General features: G+C 44.4%; 1 protein-coding gene across 4 annotated transcripts in view; it reads left to right on the forward strand.

Moving 5' to 3' along the window:
• Positions 1 to 22,315, forward strand: part of RINT1 (RAD50 interactor 1) — a 29,678-nt gene continuing 7,363 nt past the window's right edge. The window contains exons 1-12 of one of the 4 annotated variants that reach the window (XM_034433637.3): positions 1 to 140; positions 2,496 to 3,084; positions 4,727 to 4,806; positions 8,438 to 8,633; positions 9,606 to 9,847; positions 10,442 to 10,615; positions 10,701 to 10,853; positions 12,147 to 12,303; positions 14,830 to 14,940; positions 16,199 to 16,424; positions 18,175 to 18,312; positions 20,743 to 20,942. In XM_034433637.3, the coding sequence (XP_034289528.2) occupies positions 3,037 to 3,084; positions 4,727 to 4,806; positions 8,438 to 8,633; positions 9,606 to 9,847; positions 10,442 to 10,615; positions 10,701 to 10,853; positions 12,147 to 12,303; positions 14,830 to 14,940; positions 16,199 to 16,424; positions 18,175 to 18,312; positions 20,743 to 20,942 (1,725 nt within the window). In that variant the 5' untranslated portion in view covers positions 1 to 140; positions 2,496 to 3,036. Of the gene's footprint in view, positions 141 to 1,483; positions 1,543 to 2,495; positions 3,085 to 4,726; positions 4,807 to 8,437; positions 8,634 to 9,605; positions 9,848 to 10,441; positions 10,616 to 10,700; positions 10,854 to 12,146; positions 12,304 to 14,829; positions 14,941 to 16,198; positions 16,425 to 18,174; positions 18,313 to 20,742; positions 20,943 to 22,315 lie in introns of those variants that run through there. The other 3 variants (XM_034433638.3, XM_060692680.2, XM_087873364.1) reach the window with 3 other exon arrangements.

A 22,315-nucleotide genomic window follows, 5' to 3' on the forward strand; every position in this document is an offset into this window, starting at 1 on the left:
TCAAAAACCTGCGACGGGTCGCCACGTGAAACGTCAGGAACGTTTGGTTCCCCCCCCCCCGCTTTCTCGGAGCGACGTTGAGTGCCGACGTAGGGAGGGAAGGAGGGGGCGTGGCTTATGCTGACACGCGAAGGAGGAGGGTGAGTGTCCGCGAACCCGGGTTTTGTATTCCCACGACCTTTCCCCTCGTTTCGCGTTCCCTTCTGCCCGGGAAGACGGTTTTAAGCGAGTTTTGCGGACCTCTGGATGCCTCCACCCAGCAGTCTGCTTCCCAGGGCGCTCAGCCCTCTCTCTCTGCTCCTTAAGGGGATCCTTCCTGGGGATGGCCAGGCCTGGCCGTTATTTTTTCATTGACTGACTGACTGACTGATTGATTGACGGACTGACTGACTGACTGATTGATTGACGGACTGACTGGCTGACTGACTGATTGATTGGGCCAGTGGCCTGCCAGATGAAATCATAGAAAGGGGAATAAAAGCCAACATTTACGATCAGGATCGACAGGGAGAAATGGGGGCGATTATATATTGGCAATTAAAAACAAATAAATAAATAAAAATAAAGAGGGTATGTTCTGAACACCCTTATTAAGGTGAGATAAACCTTGACTGTCACTGTTTTCGTGAACGCTCTTGGCACACATTAAAAAATGAAATTCTTAAAAAAATATTAAAACAGGAAAAAAAATGAAATTTTGATGTATATATGTGTGTGTATTTGTATACACACACACACATATACACATATTTGTGTGTGTATGTGTGTAGATAGACGATAGATAAATATACATATGCATACATACATATTTATCTTCTCAGGTTTTAACTTTTTACATACATATTTATATATCTATATATCTCTATTTATCCATTATCACAGTCGACAGGGAGAAATGGGGGCGGTTATATATTGGCAATTAAAAATAAATGAATCAATAAACCAAAGAGGGTATATTCTGAACACCCTTATTAAGGTGAGATAAAACTTGACTCACTCTTTTTGTGAACGCTGTGTCACACATTAAAAAATGAAATTCTTAAAAAATGTTAAAACAGGAAAAAAATGAAATTTTGATGCATATATATGTGTGTGTGTATACACACACACATATATACATAGACATAGACATATTTGTGTGTGTAGATAGATGATAGGTAGAGATATACATACATACACACATATTTATATATCTCTTTCTATTACAGTCGATGGAGAAATGGGGGCGGTTATATATTGGCAATTATTTATTTTATTTTTATTTTATTTTATTTCAAATTTATATACCGCAGCTTCTCCCAAGGGACTCAGGGCAGTGTACAGCCAGCTAAAAACATACAATACAAACATTAAAAACAATTAAAAGGATATATATTAATTTGGCCCCAATTTAAAATGACAAACCAGTTAAAAATGTTTTTAAAAAATGTTATGTTAAGCCAGCCCGACTTGCTGGAAAAAGAAAGTTTTGCTGGAAAAAAAAAATTAAAAATAAATGAATAAATAAACCAAAGAGGGTATATTCTGAACACCCTTATTAAGGTGAAATAAACCTTGACTGTCACTCTTTTTGTGAACGCACTGGCACACATTAAAAAATGAAATTCTTAAAAAATGTTAAAACAGGAAAAAAATGAAATTTTGATGCATATATATGTGTGTATGTGTATACATGTATACATATATACAGACATATTTGTGTGCTTAGACAATAGATAGAGATACATATACATACATATTTATATATATATATATTATTACAGTCGACAGTAATAATATAATATATATCTATTATTACAGTCGACGGGGCGATTATATATTGGCAATTAAAAATAAATAAATCAATAAACCAAAGAGGTTTATGTACACGTATACATATACACAGACATATATTTGTGTCTGTATGTGTGTAGATAGACGATAGATAGATAGATATCATACGCATACATATTTATATATCTTTTTATCTATCTATATCTCTATTATCACAGTCGACAGGGAGAAATGGGGGCGAGTATATATTGGCAATTAAAAATCAATCAATCAAAGAAAACACTGTTCAACATAGAAATGGAATATGTGATACAAAACAATAAAAATATTTTTTTTAAAAAAATACTTTAAATATTTTGTTAGGGATAACTGTGGATTTTAATATTGCACATTAATACATAATTGTAGTGGTTTCTTCTTCTTGAGTTCAGTGTTCTCTGTACACTCCTGATACGGTCTTTCTATTTTATCCCAGATTTTGCTTTTGTTTATCATTCATGTATTCGAACAGTGCCTGGAAGTTATATAATTACAATATATAATTATAGTATATATAATATATGCTTACAGCAAAAAAATCCCTTATGCTTATTTTCATACTGTGTCCTGTGTTCCCTTATACGTATTTTTGCCTAAGTAGAACAGTTTCCCATTGAATAACATCTGGGAGACAGCATTGGTGTCTTAATATTTATGGACAATTATGATTTTTCCCCCCCTAGATGAAAACAAAGGCGGATCCATTAAGGAACATGACTCTTTAAGACAATTGGAAGAATTATGGACTGTTGGAAAACCCAGGAAAAAAAGAGAATGCATGAGAGGATAAAAGAAACAAGAATATACGAATTAGAGACTTCAGTTGCTATGTGGCTGGCAGTTTTCCTTCATGGCTGTTTTGGACAAAACCAACAATTCAAATTACAACATTGGGAAAGCAACCGCAGGAGCCAGGACACAATTCCAAAGGGCCATTACGTGTTCTGATGGTTATACATACCTTCCGTTAATCCTATCCATTCCATGCTCATCTTTACTGACTGAAGCTAGCAATACAATCCTAACAGACTGAATTAGCAGAGATAGAAACACGGACATTGGCTTCCATGCTTCCTTTAAATCTTGTACCGGCATTCTGATTATATCCAAAACGGTCTGTTCTGTATGACATTTGATATTTGACACTTCGGTCATATTACTAAGCCGCTTTTTTTAATATATATATAATTCATCCAAAATCTAAAACCGTTTGCTGTATTGGAAATGGCACAACCAGGGATTAAAAGTGCCACATCGTTGGGGTTTACTGAGGTAGGTGATTTTTTTTGTACCTTCTAGTTCTCTGGGTTAGCTATCGGAAAGTAACTAGAAAACTCCATCTTAAGTTTATTTTTTTTTATTTTTATTTTTTTATTTGATTTATATGCCGCCCTTCTCCGGAGACTCAGGGCAGCTTGCAATGCGTTAAGCAATAGCCTTCATACTTTTGTATATTTATTCAAAGTCAGCTTATTGCCCCCACAAACCGGGTCCTCATTTTACCCACCTTAGAAAGGATGGAAGGCTGAGTCGACCTTGAGCCTGGTGAGATTCGAACTTACAGTAATTGCAGACAGCTGGTGTTAATCACTATGCTTTTAGTCTGCTGAGCCACCAGTTAATTGAGTTAAAAGTTTTTAAGAAGGGGTTGGGCAACCATTTGTCTGAAATGGTATAGGGCCGTGATGGTGAACTTATGGCATGCGTGCCACAGGTGGCACGTGGAGCCATATTAGTGGGCACGCCAGCTCAGCTCTGGGGCGCATGCGCGCGCCGGCCAGCTGATTTTCGGGCCTTCTCGGCCCATCAGAAGTAGGGAAACAGGCTGTTTCCTGCCTCTGGAGGACCTGGGGGGTGGGGAAGGCTCGTTTTTCTTTCTTAACTGGCTCCAGATCCTCTCTATTTATCTGGGGAGGGCGAAAACAGCCTTCCCCACTCCCTTGGAGGCCCTATGGAGGCTGAAAGGGCCCATTTCCCGACTCCCGGTGGGACAGGAAGTGATGTTTTTTGCTATCCCCAGCCTCCAGAGACTCCTAGAGAGGCTCCTAGAGACTCCTAGAGAGGCTCTGGAGGCTGGGGACAGCAAAAAATGTCACTTCCTGTCCCACCGGGAGTCGGGAAAGGGGCCCTTTCAGGCCTTTGGAGGGCCTCCGAGAGAGAGAGTGAGAAAGGCTGTTTTCGCTCTTCCCTGATAAATAGATGGGATCTGGAACCAGGTAAGAAAGAAAAACGGGCCTACCAGGCCATCATGTGCCAGGAGCTGGGGGAGGGGGTTTGCACGCGGATGCGCGTGGGCACATGCATGCGCGACCCTCCCCCACCCACCCCTCTCCTGGCACGCGATGGCAAAAAGGTTAGCCATCACTGGTATAGGGTCTCCTGCTTGGGCAGGGGGTTGGACTAGATGACCTACCAGGTCCCTTCCAACTCTGTTAATCTAACAGATTAATCTGACAGTTACTACAGAGTTTATCCAATCAGGATACAATGACTCAGCATTACAATGACTCAGCAGTATTTCTTAAAGCCATAGAATATATATTCATCATGTTAGCTTATATATTGCCTGGACAACCTGTTAGGCATGCACCATATCCTAACAGTACCCCTCTATCTACTTGCGGTCACCCGCTTTCGAACCGCTGAGTCAGCAGGAGCTGGAGCGGCTGACGGGAGCTCACCCGTGGCACAGCAGCAGCCAGGTTTCAAACGCCAACCTGCCAATTGTCAGCCCAACGTCCTAACCACATGAATCATCATGCTCCCAAATCATAGCTATTGGCTTTTTCTGTTTGGAATTCTGGGAGGTGATCAAACATATTTGGAGGCTTTGGTTGAGAAGAAAAAAAAGCTACTTTGGTGTTCTTGGAAGCTAAATGCAATCCAAACCGACAAATATATTCTCCTTTCTTAGCAGGAACCCAGCAGAGAGGAGGAGGAGGAGGAGGAGGAAGGGGAAGGAACAGAACATCCTGCAGATGCTGACATGTGTTGGTGAGTTCCTACAGAGAAGAATACTAGCATAGATATAAGAATATGTCTGCTAAGTTTTGGAAGTGCAAGCAAACTCCTGTTATGGCCCGTCAGCGGCCTGTGCATCTAGTAGCTGATTCTGACAGCGAGGAGGCTGGTGTGGTGCTGCGCCAGCAGCCTGTGCAGCTGGCGCTCGAGTCAGACAGTGAGGAGGCTGGAGAAGATGTGGTGCCAGAGGCAGGGATTCAGCCAGGGCCTTCAGAACCTCCCGAAGCTCCTTTAAGTGAAGAGGACGAAGAGGAGGAGCCTCTTCTCAATGCACGGGTGCGCAGAGCTGCCAAAAAGCAGGAGTGGCTCCTCAGGAGGAGGTCTCCTCGAGAATAAGGCTTGGGGCTAATTGGCCACTCCCTTAGCCTATTTAAGGAGGAATGCTGATTGCAGCAAGCTGTAGGGAACAACTTTAGTTCACTCTCCTTGTGTCTAGATTCTCTGCAAAATTGCTTCTGGGCTTTCTGCCAACTCTAGTAAGACTGTGATTACCTTATCTCAGAATTCTTGTAGGCTGTTAAGACAGTTTATTAACAGCCTTTGGTTGATAAAGACTGAGTTATTTAAGTAAAATAAGCTTTGTATAGAGTTTGTGTGTGCTGTGTTCTTTGGGGTCCATAGCTGGGGCAGAACAACTCTGGGTTCGTATTACCATATGTTGTGAACATGCCCGAAAGCAAAAAAAAATTACTGGTCCAAAGTACACACCGGGCTAGAAAAAATGATAAAGGAACATATAGATACAAACCAGAAATATTTCTGTTGGGCATCATACCAGACAAATATAGTAAAAAAAAATGCATACTTAATAATACATTTGCTAATAGCGGCCAAAATCGTGTTCACACAACATTGGAAGGCCGAGGAGATCCCCACGGAAGAAAAGATAACAAACATTTTAGAAAGTGCAGAAATGAATAAACTAACATTTGAAATTAAGGAAAAGGAAGACCCTGAATATTTTGAGGTATGGGATCTGTTCTATCGATGGTTAAATAAAGAGAAACAGGAGTTAGAACTTCAAAAACCATAGGAGAAAGATAATAATAATCTTATTATTAGGAGTGTTTACCGTAACTTATTAACTTTGATTAATTTTGATTAGTATTAATTAATATGTATTGATGTTATTAGGGAAAAGCACTGTTATGATGAGATTACTATTAGAGAATACTATTATCATTACTGTGATGCTTATTACTCAAAAGAACTGTAACCAGACAGTTCGAGCAATGCAACCAACGAATAGTTGGGAAAACGCCACTGATGCATTCCTACGTAAAAACTGATAAATTTCCAAAATAAGATAAACATGTCTATTTTTGAAAACCTCCAGTGATGGAGCACCCACAATCTCAGGACGCAAGCTTATTCCACTGATTAATTGTTCTCACTGTCAGGAAATTTCTCCTTAGTTCTATAGTTGCTCCTTGATTCATTTCTATCCATTGCTTCGTGTGCTGTCTGGAAACAATTTACAGCTAGATATTTCTTCCATCCTGGCAGTGCTAAGCAAATACCGTATTTTAGGCACCAGTTGTCTTTTCTTCAGCAGAATGGGTAAAACTAGCAATAGCACTTAGCAATAGCGCTCTTAGACATATATACCGCTTTATAGTGCTTTACAGCCCTCTCTAAGTGGTTTACAGAGTTAGCATACTTACTCCCAACAATCTGGGTCCTCATTTTACCCACCTCGGAAAGTGTTGTGTCTCATATGTGGCCTGTGCAGCTAGTAGCTGATTCAGACAGCGAGGAGGCTGATGTGGTGCTGCTCCAGCAGCCTGTGCAGCTGGCACTCGAGTCGGACAATGAGGAGGCTGGAGAAGATGTGGTGCCAGAGGCGGGGATTCAACCAGGGCCTTCAGAACCTCCAGAAGCTTCCTTAAGTGAAGAGAACAAAGAGGAGGAGCTCTTCTCGATGCACGGGCGCACAGAGCTGCCAAAAGGCAGGAGTGGCTCCTCAGGAGGAGGTCTCCTCGAGAGTAAGGCTTGGGGCTAATTGGCCACTCCCTTAGCCTATTTAAGGAGGAACGCCGACTGAAGCAATTTGCAGGGAACAACGTAGTTCACATACCTTCGTGTCTTGTCTTGCTTATCTTATCAGCTTCCTGCAAATTGCTTCTGGGCATTCTGCCAACCACAGTAAGCTTAAAGTATTATTCTTTGAATTCTTGGCGGCTGTTAATGCAGTTAATTAACAGCCGTTGTTGTAAAAAATTGGTTTATTTAGTAAACTAAGGTTTGAACGGACTTTGTGTGTGCTGCGTCCTTTGGGGTCCGTAGCTGGGGCAGAACAGTAGGATGGAAGGCTGAGTCAACCTTGAGCCTGGTGAGATTTGAACTGTAGGCAGCCGGCAGTCAGCAGAAGTAGCCTGCAGTACTGCACTCTAACCACTGCGCCACCGTGGCTCCATTGGCAAATTCAGTTCTACCCGTTGCTCAGTGAAAATTCCTCTTGTTAACCTTGGTTTTAGTTCTTAGTGTGAGGGCATTATTCTTTCATTACTAGGAACCGAGGCCATTTTTCCCATTGAACTAGGCAGTTTTAGAAATGGGACAGAGAAGAGGGAGTCAAGCTATTCTCCAAAGCACCTGAGGGCAGGACAAGAAGCAATGAATGGAAAAGAATCAAAGAGAGAAGCAACTTAGAACTAAGGAGGAATTTCCTGACGGTGAGAACAATTAAACAGTGGAACGGTTTGCCTCCAGAAGTTGTGGGTGCTTCAACACTGAAGGTTTTTAAGAAGAGACTGGACAGCACTTGTCCACGGTGGAATAAGGTCTCCTGTCTTGAGCAGGGGGCTGGACTAGAAGACCTCCAAAGTCTCTTCCAACTCTGTTATTCTGTATTCCAAGCAATGTATGTTTTCAGTATGTTGAGGAATTCGCAGAGCAACCCTTGAGTAGCAAGGGTGTGCACATGAAAAGCGATTGAGAGTAGTTAGGAATAACACAGCCAACACACAGATACACTGAGTTGTGTTTACTTTCAGGAAATAGTAAGGCACAGTCCAATAAACAGTCCAGGTCATACACAGATAAAGCAGTAGATAGTAAAACAATAGTCCAGGGATAATCCAATAACAAAGTCTTCTTACCAGTCGTCATAGTCATACACATTAACAGTTCTTCTGTATTTGCAAAACACAGCAAAAAGCAGTAAAGAGCACACAGCAAACAGCAAAGATACCAGTAAAGAAAAACAAACCATGTTTCTAGCTTCCTCTTAAGGACATTGGCTACAGAGCTAACCAATCAGGACACAGTATGATGTAATGCAGCAGTCTTAAAGCAATATTGATGGTTTATATATTGCCAACCCAACAAGTTAAGTAGTAATCATTTCCTAACACAGTACGGAAGATATTCTGGGATTGTTTCCTCTGAAGATGATAACTTCCCATTTAAAAAAACCCAAAACTTTAGTATGTATAGAGATTGTTTGCCATGTATTGTCCTATTTCATCAAGTTTGCATTTGTGGGCGTTTAATACTTTTCCTGAGCTCTTCCTACACCTTTTTACAAGCGTTATTTGGTGTTTGCAAAAATGTTTACAATTGCTTGGGCTTTTGTATATTAATAATCAACTTGTTAAATTAGTACCGCAGATCACGTCGAAGTGGGAAACTTGAACCCTGGAATCAAAAGGATTCCTAAAGACCCAGAGACCTGTGACATCCCGTTCGACGTGTCCGAATTCGTAGAAAGGAAGGTCGGAAACGATTACGACTCGCTAAGCAAACTTGGGGAGCTGATTGAACAGTTGTCAAAAAACAAGATGAAATTAGAAGAACAGGTGAGCTCCATTTTTTTCTGGGTAGGGAAAGCGAGTTTAAATGCTTTAAGAAAAAGAGTCCACTTTTTAGGTTTCCAGCTATTTTTTATTCTAAATATAATATTGGGCAGCATTTTCCAGGGTTCACATGTTACAAATAATATTTGACGTATACAGGCAGTCCCTGATTTACAACCATTCTTTTAGTGAGTGAATTTACCACGGCACTGAAAAAAGTGACTTACGACCAGTTTTCTCACTTAATGACCGTTGCAGCGTCCCCAGGGTCATGTGATCAAAATTCAGTCACTTGGCAACTGGCATGTACATGTGACAGTTGCACTAGCCTGGGGTCACATGATCCCTACAGGTAGTTCTCAGCTTATGACCACAATGGAGCCCAACATTTCTCTTGTGAAACGAGACGTCTGTTAAGCGAGTTTCGTCCCATCGGACGACTTTTCTTCCCGCCGTTGTTAAGTGAATCACTGCAGTTGATAAGTTAGCAACCCGGTTGTTAAGTGAACCTGGCTTCCTCGTTGACTTTTGCTTGTCCGGCGGTCGCAAAAGGGGGATCACATCCTAGAAAGGTCATAAATAGGAACCAGTTGCCAAGGGTCTGAATTTTGATCCCACGATCATGGGGATGCTGCAAGGGTTGTAACTATGAAAAACGGTCATCAGTCACATTTTTCAGCGACGTCGTAACTTTGAACAAACTGTTGCAAGTCAAGGACTACCTGTATATGTAACCTTCCTAGCCAGCTGCCGACAAGCACAGTCAATGGGGGAAAGCCAGATTCACTCAATAACCATCCAATTCACTCAACGGCAGTGATCCGCTTAATAACCATGGCAAGAAAGGTCGTTAAACTGGGCAAAATTTACTTAACAAATGTCTCGCTTTAGAAACAAAAACGTGAGGCTCAAATGCTGTCGTAAGCCGAGGACTGTCTGGATAACAGCCTGCATCTCTCTCTCGCATCAATGCAGGTCCTCACGGTTTCATCCGAAGTTCCCAAAAGGATCCAGAAGGCGTTGCAGAACGCAGAAGATTCGAAGAAATCTCTCCATCAGCTTCTGGAAAGCGAGAGGATTTTGTACGATTCGGTGAACGGCCACCTGTTGACCTCCAGTCCTTGGATGGAGGAATTTGGTGCCTTGATCAGTCAAATAAAAGAAGTCGAAAGACACCTCGCTTATTTAAAACAGATTTCACAAGTGGAAGAATTAAGGTAATGAACGTTTGCAAGTCTTTTTATATAATTTCAGCCTAATGGAAGGCAGAGCTGGTATTCAGCAGGTTCTGACCAGTTCTGGAGAACTGGTAGCGGACATTTTGAGTAGTTTGGCGAACCGGTAAATATTACCTCTTAGTGGCCCCGCCCCCATCTATTCTCTGCCTCCCGAGTCCTAGCTGATCGGGAGGAAATGGGGATATTATTATTATTATTATTATTATTATTATTATTATTATTATTAATTAAATTTCTATACCGCCCTTCTCCAAATAGGACTCAGGGCGGTGCACAGCCAAGGTAAAAACAGAGCATACAAAATTTAAAAACAGTATTAAAATAATTAAATATTTGGCCGTAAATTAAAACAACCCAATTTAAAATCAATTTAAAATTTAACTCAAGCCAGCCCAGCAGTATTTTGCAGTATCCTTCCCCTGGTGTGGAGAGGGAATGGAGATTTTACAGTATCCTTCCCCTGGAGTGGGGAGGGAATGGAGATTTTACAGTATCCTTCCCCTGCCACACCCACCAAGCCACGCCTCAAGCCATAATCTCTGCTCATTTGTCCACTTTTTTTGGTTTTGCTAGTGACAACATCCAGCAGTATCTAATGACTAACAACGTGCCCGAGGCGGCTACAGCCCTGGCTTCCATGGCTGAATTGGATATCAAGCTTCAAGAATCCTCCTGCTCACATCTCTTAACTTTTATAAGATCTACTATTCAATTCTGGCACAAGATCCTGAAGGACAAATTGTCCAGGTAGGAGAAATGTCCAGCAATTGGCCTGAGTCTTCCTTCGGATCTCTGAGTCATGGTGGTACGTTATGCTTCCGTCTTTTTGCAGTGACTTCGAAGAGACGCTGACTCAGCTGCGTTGGCCATTCATCGGACCAGCTCAGTCCAAAGCTTTGAGCCTGGCTCCTTCCTCAGCTAACGTCCTGGAAATATACAGTAACTTCGAGAGCCTGTTTTCTCAGCTCCTCAAACTGCAGCCGTCGTATCCTTTTTAAGTGATTTAAAAAAAAAAAAATCTAGTTAGCATTTGCTTAAACGCAGAATTAGCTGTGTAATTCTTTACGGAATGTAGAGTCATGCATATCCGTTGTGGCCAGCGGCCGAATCGGAGGAGGAGGAGGAGGTGTGGGAATCAGTATCAGTATCAATGTAAACTTGAGAGCTCCGAGGTGGAAGAGGGAATGGAGTTAGCAGAGACGGAGCCTGGGTTATCCGTCAGCCCTCAGATGGAGACTCAACAGCCCCCAGGGCTGGAGGTGGCTGATGAGGAAGAGGAGGAACAGCTGGGTCCAGTGCCTGACGCACAGATACGCAGAAGGCAGAGGAGAGGAGAGCAGTGGAAATCTATGGGCCGGTCCTTGGGACGAAATGCTAGCGAAGCCCCACTCTAACTCTGGGGATAAAAGGCAGGGGGCGGAGATAAATAGATGTGGCAGACAACTATTCATCTCCCTGCCGGACAGAATTGTTATCCTGCATTGAGAGAGAAATCTTTTGCTGGGGCTGCTGGCATTCCTAATAAAGGAATCTTTTGAGTTCACATCAGAGGGTTTGTCGTGTTTGGGGAGCTGGCTTAGAACTATGTTACCCTGCCTTCAACTGCAGAAAATAACAGCTGAATTTTCTCATAGAGTAGAAGCATTGTGGGGCAACCCCTATTAATGTCTGCAAGCTAACACACCTTAGGTCTCTCCTCTGTCATTTGTGCCGAGATACACATGCAGATATAGATTCCTATAAACATGCCCATAAACATATAAACAAGGGACACAGTGGCTCAGTGGCTAAGACGCTGAACTTGTCGATCGAAAGGTCGGCAGTTCAGCAGTTCGAATCCCTAGTGCCACATAACCGGGTGAGCTCCTGTGACTTGTCCCAGCTTCTGCCAACCTAGCAGTTTGAAAGCACGTAAAAAATGCAAGTAGAAAAATAGAGACCACCTTTGGTGGGAAGGGAACAGCGTTCCGTGTGCCTTTGGCGTTTAGTCATGCCGGCCACATGACCACGGAGACGCCTTTGGACAGCACTGGCTCTTCGGCTTTGAAACGGAGACGAGCACCGCCCCCTAGAGTCAGGAACGACTAGCACATATGTGCGAGGGGAACCTTTACCTTTTTAAACATGTCCACTGCACATACAAATACTATATATATGCCCACCTGGATATACACAGGATTAGCCGAACCCCCAGGAGCCCACCCCTGATTCCATCCTATGTCTGTATGCCCTTGTATGTATCCTCACCATATTGTACCTTAACGCATAATAATCTCAGGGACGAACTATTAAGCAAACCGAAGCAGCTGCCGGAAAAGTACCTCCTTCCGCCAACTCCACCTATTATATTACCTATGCAGATCATGTTGGCTCCCCTTCAGAAAAGATTCAAATACCATTTCACGGGGAATCGGCAAACCAACGTCTTGACCAAGGTACAGCCTTGATGTGCAAATCCTCTTCTTAAGAGGATCACTTTTTAAATCCTTACTTTGTAAAGATTGCAGCCCGAGAGGGTAACTTGGGGAGGGAATGAACCCCAATTTTCGGTTTACTCTGAAAAATCACCCGAGTTTCCGGAGTTAAATTGGAAGATATGCAGTCGTTATCTCCCCAATAGTCAGTAAGAAGTGAAGTTGCCGCAGCGTGGCCGGTAGCATAAGTACAGGTAGTCCTCTACTTACGACCACAATTGAGCCCCAAATTTAGGTTGCTCAGTGAGACGGTTGTTAAGTGAATTTTGCCCCATTTTACGACCTTCCCACAGTTGTTAAGGGAATCCCTGGAGTTGCTTCAGTTAGTAACACAGTTGCTAAGTGAATGTGGCTTCCCCGTTGACTTTGCTTGCCAGAAGGTCACTAAAGGGAACCCTGGGACGCTGTGACCGTCATAAATATGAACCTGTTGCCAAGCGTCTGAATTTTGATCACGTGACCATGAGGATGCTGCAATGGTCATAAGGATGAAAAATGGTCCTAAGTCACTTTTCAGGGCCGTTGTAGCTTCGAACAGTCACTAAACGAACTGTTCAAGGACTACCTGTATGCAGCGCTTTGTGCTCACTCGTTACCCTAGGGGCGCAGTGGCTGAACAACGCTGGAGATGGTTTCAGCTCCAGCCGTTCGAGCCCTCGCTCTGCATATAGGGGTGAGTTCCCGTCACGTGCCTCAGCTTCTGCCCACCTTGCAGTTCGAAAGCATGCGCGATGTGAGTAGATAAAATACGTACTACTTTGGTGGGGAGACCAGCTGGTATTCTGTGGAGGCAGTCAGGTTCCCAACGGCTCTGAGCTTTCCCGGTTGCGGCGCCCGCTTCCGAGGCATCTCCGAGAAGAAAGACACTGGCTGATACTGCAGCAAGAGCCGCTAGTCTTTTCTATCTGGTGCAAGACCAGCTCGCCCTCTTGTGGTGCACTTTGGGAAGCGCGCGAGCGTTTCCTATAACACAGAGATCTCCGACCATTCTGGCTCAGTGGACCAGCCGAGACGGCGGCAGGGGAAGCGAGGGGGGATTATTTTGTGCATGCACGTGCGCTACTTTCACAAATGCAGCTTTGCACCCGTGCGCACATGCTCACCCATCCCTTCCGTGGCCTGATTCCAAGCGGGTTGCGGTCCCCAGGGGTTGGGGACCCCTGCTATAACAGGGCTGGTACCTTGGCAAGCCAAACTATCACTCGGTAATAGCATTGTGGTCTCCAGCCTACTCTTAACGATGCCGTATGTCAATGATGTCTAACCTTTTGCGGACTGAGTGCCCAAAGCACGTGCGCGAGCAAATGCATGCACATGTGCCCGAATCCCCAAAATGCAATGCGCATGCATCCCCCGCCCCACATGCACCCCCTGCGCATGCACACATGGCCCACCACACGAACCCTGCCCCCCACGCATGCACACGTCCGTCCCCCCCCTCCCCGGACGTGCCCCGTCCCTGTGCATGACCTGTTCTGTCTCCGTCCCACACACGCACACCAACAGACGTCCAAGAGTTAAAAACCAAACCAGCCAACAAGAAACTCCCTTTTGATAACGGAATTTGGTAGCAACCTAGTGTCTGCCTGCCAAAAGTCTTTTACTTACGAAGGGAGGAGAGAACTTCTCTCCGCTTTTGTACATCAAAGTAAATGTTCAATAAGTACAGGGTAAATTAAGTCCAGTTCACAAATGTAGTCCAGCAAAGCCTATAGCAAAAAGTCCAGCAATGCAGAATGGCGTGAAAGCTTTCAGCTTTGTTCGTCACAAGGCTTGACTGGCCACCACACTCCCTTTTATACCCTGTGGGGTGTGGTCCAGTGACTCAGCCTAATCTCTGGCACGCCTCCTTTTCTTTGTGTGTGCTTATCTCTCCGATGCTGGCGTGGATCCAGCCAAGACTCATCTCCGTCACTGTCCAACGGCGACTGCTCGGGGATACCTGGCTCCTGGCCAATCTCTTCTCCTTCGGGAGACACCTGAGGCATTGCCAGAGAGGAGGGTCCTGGAGAGGGAGGCCCGGCCAACTCCTCTCCTTCCCTTTCGGAGCCTTCTTCCTCTGATAAGACGGGCTCGGGGGTCGGAGCCACAACATGACCGTCAGAGACCCAACAACCAGGTGGCCGGCGGGAGGCGCACGCACATGCTCAGCAAAGCTGAACTGGGGCGACAGTTCGCATGCCCACGGAGAGGGCGCTGCGTGGCACCTGTGGCACGTGTGCCATAGGTTCGCAATCACAGCCATATGTTATAATTATAATAATCACTCATTCCCTGATAGTTCTCTGGACCAGCTAAGAATGTGCAGAGTGGAAGTTAGCAATGGCTGACTGGGGAATTCTGGGAGTTGAAGTCCACAGGTTTTAAAAGTTGCCAACATTGGATGCCATTGAGGTCGGGCATGATGTTGCCGATTGAATTGTAACTTTGACCCAGCAACGCACAGCTTTTTCGTCTGATTTTTGTATGACTTGTTTCTTTCCAAAGCCCGAGTGGTATTTTACCCAAGTACTGATGTGGATTGGAAACCACGCGTCATTTCTTGAAGACAAAGTTCAGCCTATATTGGATAAAGCAGGAACTTCGGTGAATGCCAGGGTAAATCTCTCTGTTCTTTTTATGGATTGACAGCCATTGTACTACAGGCAGTCCTCGACTTCCGACCGCAATTGTGCCCAACGTTTGTATTGCTAAGTGAGACATTTCTGAAGTGAGTTTTGCCCTGTTTTACGAACTTTCTTCCCACCGTTGTTAAGTGAATCGTTATAGTTGTTAAGTTAGTACCACAGTTGTTAAGTGAATCTGGCTTCCCCATGACCCTGGGACACTGCAACAGTCATAAATATGGAACCAGTTACCAAGTGTCCGAATTTTGAGCACATGGCCATGGAGATGCTGCAACGGTCCTAAGTGTGAAAAATTGTCATAAATTGCTTTTTCTGGTGCCGTTGCACCTTTGAACAGCCACCGAATACACTGTTGTAAGTGGAGGACTACTGTTCTTTATTTTCTGTTGTAAGTGGAGGACTACTGTTCTTTAGTTTGCTACATTCTCCAGTTTGTGTTTTGACCTAGGCTCCCTTAAAAAGCAGGAAGCAGAGTCCTGGTCCCGGCAAAACTCCCTTTAAATAAAAATTTAAATTTACATGCCTGTGAATTCCTTTCATTCACAGTCAGCAAGGCTTGGCAAACAGTCTCTCAGAGGAATATTTATCAACACAAACCTTATCTCGCTTGGAAAGCTGCCAGATAACTAATTTCCAAACACAGGGCAAAGCAAAATTTGGCACAGAGTCTCTTAAAGTCATGAACAGAACTTTCCACTCTTGAAACGACCGAACGAACGAATTGTTTCCTGCAAAAGCCCACTCCCCGTTCGCTCCTCTTTTGTTTCCTATGGGAGGGGCCAATCACCTCCAAGCTTTACTCCCTAGTCGACCCTGCTTTCTTAGTTGTTCTTGCCTTCTGACAGCTCTGCGTATGCGCACACTAGGAACGGGCTCCAGCTGTTCCTCTGCCTCACTGCTGTCTAGCTCCCTCTCTGCCACCGACACAGAGCTCTCGTCCGAGCTTTCCCCAGCCCCCAGGACTGGCCCATGTTCCTCACCAACCTCCTCATTGTCCGACTCTGCTGCCGCCGGTGGCCCACAACAGTTTATAAAATTTTTCTCTGAATTTGGATCAGAGGAACGTTGGGGACGCTGCAATGGCCATAGACGTAAATCCCTTTTTCTTGGTGCCGTCGCAACTTTGAACGGTCCCTCAGTGAACCGTTGCAAGTCGAGGGCTACTTATAATAACGCCACCTCCTTTTATCTGTGGGTTTTAATTTTCTTTTTCTTTGCTTCTTCCAAAGTTGGAGTTTTCCCGCGCTTTGGTGACGCTCATTCTGGAGAAGCTGGACGCCGAGATCCCTTGCATGCTGTACGACGACAACCTCTTCTGTCACCTCGTGGACGAGATCCTCCTCTTCGAAAGAGAGCTGCACGGCGTGCACGGCTACCTCAACAGCCTCCCCAGCTGCATGCACATTTTATCGGAAGAAACCTACTTTCAGAGGTGGTTAACGGTAGAGAGAAAATGTAAGATGCCTTGGAGTCCTTTCCTTAGATTAAAACAATCCCAATCTTTTTTTTTTTTTGCTTTCCTCTCGGACGGGGGTGTCAAACTGGATTTCTTCGAGGGACGGATCAGCGTTGTAGTTCTCCTCCATGGGCTGGCTGGGGAGGAGGGGGGGAGATGAGACGGATGCCTCCTGCAGCACCATGCCGGCCAAAACAGGGTGCGGGAGGGCCGCCTGTACCTCCCTCCCGCAGCCCGTTTTTGGCCTCCCGCAGCCCTCTGCCGTCTGGGCTTGGCGCATAAGGCCCCCTTCCGTGCCCCAGTTTGGCTGGCAGAGGTATCACGGGCCGGTCCTTTGATATTTCCAGGCTGGCCCCAGGGGCCATATCTAAGCACCCCACGGGCCGGATCTGGCTCATGGGCCTTGAGTTTGACACCCCTGCCGTGCTCCGGTTTCGCTGGCACCCCTGCCCTGGGCAATAGCTACTCTTGAGTCTAAACCAGTGGGGAAATCCAATTTTTTTTTACTACCGGTTCTGTGGGTGTAGCTTGGTGGGTGTGGTGTGGCTTGGTGGGCGTGGCAGGGGAAGGATACTGCAAAATCTCCATTCCCACTGGCTGGCCACTCTGGGGCCAGCCAGAGGTGGTATTTGCCGGTTCTCCAAACTGCTCAAAATTTCCGCTGTCGGTTCTCCAGAACCTGTCTGAACCTGCTGGATTTCACCCCTGGTCTAAACTGGTGGGATCAAATACAGGTAGTCCTGGACTTACAACACTTCATTTAGTGACCATTCAAAGTTACCACAGCACCAAAAAAAAAAGCGTTTTAAAACCATTTTTCACTCGTAAGATAGTTACAGCAAACCCCATGGGCACCTGATCAAAATTTAGACGCTTGGCAACTGACTCGTATTTATGGCGGTTACAGTGGCCTGGGGTCGTGTGATCCCAACCTTCTGACAAGCAAAGTCAATTGGGAAACCAGATTCACTTAACAACCATGTGACTCTTAACACCTGCCGTGATTCACTGAACAACCGTTGTTAAGGAATTTGCAGAGTAACCCTTGAGTAGCAAGGGTGTGCAATGAAAGCGATTGAGAGTAGTTATGAATAAGCACAGTCAACACACAGGTACACTGAGTTGTGTTTACTTTCAGGAAACAGTAAGACACAGTCCAATAAACAGTCCACGTCATACACATATAAAGCAGGAGATAGCCAAAACGACAGTCCAGGGATAATCCAATAACAAAGTCTTCTTACCAGTCGTCACAGTCATACACAATAAACAGTTCTTCTGAATATGCAAACAGTAGCATACAGAGATATCAGAGAGCAAGAACAGCAAAGAGAAACAAACCATGTTTCTAGCTCCCTCTTAAGGACATTGGCTACAGAGCTAACCAATCAGGACACAGTATGATGCAATACAGCAGTCTTAAAGCTACATTGATGGTTTATATATTGCCAACCCAACAAGTTAGGTAATAGTCGTTTCCTAACAACCGTGGCACGAAAGTTTCATAAAAGGGGGCAAACTTCACTTAACAAATATTTTACTTAGCAGCAGAAATTTGGGGCTCAATTGCGGTCATAAGTCGAGGACTATCCGAAATACAAAATGATGTACCGCAGTGTCTGCCTTTGCGATTTAAAAAATTAATAAATAAATAAATAACTGGCGCTTCATTTTCTGACTGAGCTTTTTCTTCTTAGTTGCACACTTGTGAACGAGCACTTCCTTTTCATTGTTGTGTCCATCTCACAGTCGCTCTTCAGAAGATGGACTCCATGCTTTCGTCGGAAGCTGCGTGGGTCTCCCAGTACAAAGACATCACGGACGTAGATGAGATGAAAGTCCCAGACTGTGCCGAAACTTTTATGACTCTGCTTCTGGTGATCACCGGTAATTATAATATATTGCTTGCCATTTGGCTTCCCTTGTTTATTCATTCAGGAGAGAGTGGTGCGGTGGCCTAGAGGTGGCGCTCTCGCCTCACAATCGGGAGGCTGTGAGTTCGATCCTAGGTAGAGGCAGATACTTCTCTCTCTCTGGGCACAATGAGAATGTATCTGTTGAACAAAACTCCGCATTGGCGACAGGAAAGGCATCCGGCCAGTAAATATGAACAAAACTCCTCATTGGTGACAGCAACGGCATCCGGCCAGTAAATACTCGGCTCCATTCAGTTGCCTAAGACTCCACCCCCACCCCCCGCAAGGGATTATGGGGTCTTTAAAAAAGACGATATTGGTTTATTAATTCAGGAATACTAACATCCAGTACCTTTTACAAGAGAATCAACTACTGCTAGTAGTCAAAGGAATAACAAAAGGAAATCAGATTTCAAGAGGTACCAGTAAAGGAGAATAGATGTCGCTCAGGGTTGAAATGAGGAGTCCTTGTTGCTCTCTGAGCTTGGTGGTTTTCTTGCAGACGTTTCGTGACCCAACTGGCCAGTATCATCAGTGCTATGAGGGAGGGAGGTTTGCAGAGAGGAGGACGACGACAACAATGACTATGGGGTCCTTCGTGCTCTCTAAGCTTCATGGTGTTCTTGCAGATGTCTCATTGCCAAACTAGGTAACCTCATCAGTGCACTGATGGTGTTACTTATTTTGGGAAATGAAACATCTGCAAGAAAACAGCTCAGAGCACCAAGGACCACTCAGTTTTCAAGAGTGTTGTTTGTCAAGTAACTGATAGAGGTACTGTATTTTTCGGAGTATAAGACGCACCTTTTTCTCCCCTAAAAGGGGGTGAAAATTTGGGTGCGTCTTCTACACCGAATGTAGCCCCGCCTACCCACTGGCTCCCACACTTTGGCCTCTGTCTCCCAGCAGTTTACCTCCTTGCAGCAAGCAGCCAGAAGAAACAGCTCGTTTCAGCTTCAGTACAGCCTAATTAGCACAAGTTGATTGGATCGGCCTCCCGACTCTCAGCTGTTTTGCTCTCAGCTGTTTTGCTGGAGCCTCTGCTGCTTGCTGCAAGGAAGTAAATTGCTGGGAGTAGATTTTTTTTTTCTTGTGCTAATCAAGCTATGCTGAAAACGAAACTGAAAGTAAAGCAGGCTGTCTGCTGTAACGAGGCAAAATTGCTGGCAGCAGAGACAGATTTCTTTTTCTTCTTTTCCTCACCAAAAAAGATAGGTGCGTCTTATACTCCAGTACGTCTTACCTTCTGACAAAGTCAGTGGGGGAAGCCAGATTAATTTAACGGCCGGGTTGTTAATTTAACAGTTTGCAGTGATTCACTGAACAATCGTAGCAAGAAAGGTCATAAAATGGACCTGTTTCCCACAGAAAAGAAATCACGGGAGCCACAAAACCCTTCCTGTGCCTGATTATTTCTTGAGCGGCCACAAAACTAGCATATGTAGTTGAATTAAACCTTCTGTTTTCTTCTGAAACTTTTCTTTTCTTGGATTTATCCATGGTTGGCCTACCGGGGTTGAAAAGCTCAATAAATCGCGTGCCGGTGGGTGTTGCACATTGGCGGTTGTGACGCATATTTTGAGTGACAGAGCCGCAGCAGAGGGGTGAAAGAGCCACACGCGGCTCCAGAGTCACAGGTTGCTGACCCCTGGATTAATTTATCTACTGCTGGGATTCACTTAGCAACTATGGCGAGAAAGGTCGTAAAATGGGGCAAAACTCACTTAACATGTATTTATTTATTTATTATTTATTTATCATATTTCTATACCACCTTTCTCCCGTAGGACTCAACGCGGTGTACAGTCAAGAAAAATATAGATACACAAACATCATAAAATTGCTAATTAAAATTATTATTATAACATAGTTTGGCCCAATTAAATAGAACCTAAAATTAGATAACATTTTAAAAACATTCACATGTTCATATGTTTAACCCCGCCTGTTGGAACATCAGGGTTTTGAGGGCACGGCGGAAAGCACGGAGATCAGGGATATTTCGTATCTCAGGGGGCAGTTCATTCCAAAGGTTTGGAGCCCTCACAGAGAAGGCCCTCACCCTGGGAGTCGCCAATCGGCATAATTTGACTGACGGTACCCTGAGTAGTCCCTCCCTGTGAGAACGAACTGGTATTTCACTTCACAATATAAATTTTGGGCTCCATGGTGGTCGTATGTGAAGGATCACCTCCATTCTGTTATTCCATCTCAAGACGTGATGGAGAAACAGTGATGCAAATCTTACAGGAACACAAAAGACCTCGTCTTGTGAGCCGTGCCTGTTCAGTTAAGGAAAATGAAGTTGTGGAAAAACCTGTAGATAAATTTTTGTTAGCGCATGGATATTACCGGAATTTTGACATGTGAAAAACGCCAACGCTTTGCTGTCTCTACATAGATAGATACAAGCACCTTCCCACAGCAGCCAGAAAACTGCGGTTCCTGGAATTGCAGAAAGAGCTGGCGGACGACTTTCGGATCCGACTCACTCAAGTCATGAAGGAAGAAACCAGAACGCCCCTGGCCTTCCGATACTGCGCGATCCTAAACGCGGTCAACTACATCGCGACAATACTAGCAGACTGGGCTGACAATGTTGTAAGTAACCAACAATCGCGGTGAGCCCTTTGCATATTGTCGAAATGCCTTTTTTTTTTTAAGCAAAGCTGCGTCGGATAGAAGAGAATCGTTCATAACTGCGTGGTCCTTGGCGTGCTCGGTTCTTGGCGGTTTCGTTGCCAAACCGGGTAACGTCATCCATGCTATCGCCAGTGTTAACCTTGGCAATGGCAGGGATTCACTGAACAGTTGTGGCGAGAAAGGTCACAGAAACGGGGCAAAATTGAGTTAACAAACGTCTCGCTTAGGAACAGAAATTTGGGGCTCAATTGTGGTCTTATAACCAAAACCTGGTGGGCATAGAGGGGGAAGTTACTCTGTCAGAAATGTTTCTATGTTATTTTTTTTTTAATAAGTTTTTTTTTATTTTTTACAAATAAATCCGTGAACAGTGTGGTACCTGAGTGTCATACATTCTAATACAAACTAGTAAAATTAACCAGTGTTATTACATTCAATCAATTTATATATTTCCAATAATGATACACAATTATAATAAGTTGCAATCTGTCATTATTCAATTATTCCATGTTTTCTTTATTTTATTATATATAAAGTGTCTACCTAACATTCCCCCTTCTCTTATTTCTATCACTTATTCTAACTTTTAATCATGTCACCTTTTACTGAAAAACATTTTCTTTCAATCCTACCTAATTTCTAGTCGTGTCACCTACCTAAAAAAAAAAAAGGAAAAGAAAAAAAAAAGAGAGAAAAGGAAAAGAAAATCAGAACAACAACAAAGAATGTTTCTATGTTCTGAGTGTGGCCCTGGCCACAATCCCAAAGCAGGGATGGTAGAGCGGATATTATCGTCCCAAAAACCTCCTCGCTTTGAATAGGCTTTTGAGTCCAGAAAGTTAGCTTAGAAATATACCACATTCTAGAATCTTTTGAATATTTACATTATTTACATCAATGGGCCCCAACCTTTGGGGCACCAGGGACCAGTTCCATGGAGAAAGATTTTCCCGCGGACCAGAGGGGGCGTGGTTTAGCATGCGTGCATCCCGCGGATGGAGCTTATCTTGTTTGCACGGCCCGGTTGCTGGCATGCTATGGTTCGGTGCTGGTCCACGGATGGTGTTCTGTCCCCCCACCTCACATAGGCAGACACACGAGCAAAAGATATCTACCACTAATTTATTTTTACAAGCCGACCTGAATCCCTTTAGCAGATAAAAATTCTGGCAGCTACTTTCTGAATGCCTGCCAAGTTTCTTATCACCTCTAGAAACAGGAGTCAGCGTATTGGTAGTCCGTTGCTGGGGCAACCAAGAGTTCAAAGAGTAGTCAGAAGTCATTCACAAAGTCCGAGCCTTAAGTCCGAAAAATATCCCATCCGAAGCTCA

Source organism: Pantherophis guttatus, chromosome 7, assembly GCF_059756535.1.
Source record: "Pantherophis guttatus breed Tessera chromosome 7, ASM5975653v1, whole genome shotgun sequence".
Taxonomy (NCBI): Eukaryota; Metazoa; Chordata; class Lepidosauria; order Squamata; family Colubridae; genus Pantherophis; species Pantherophis guttatus.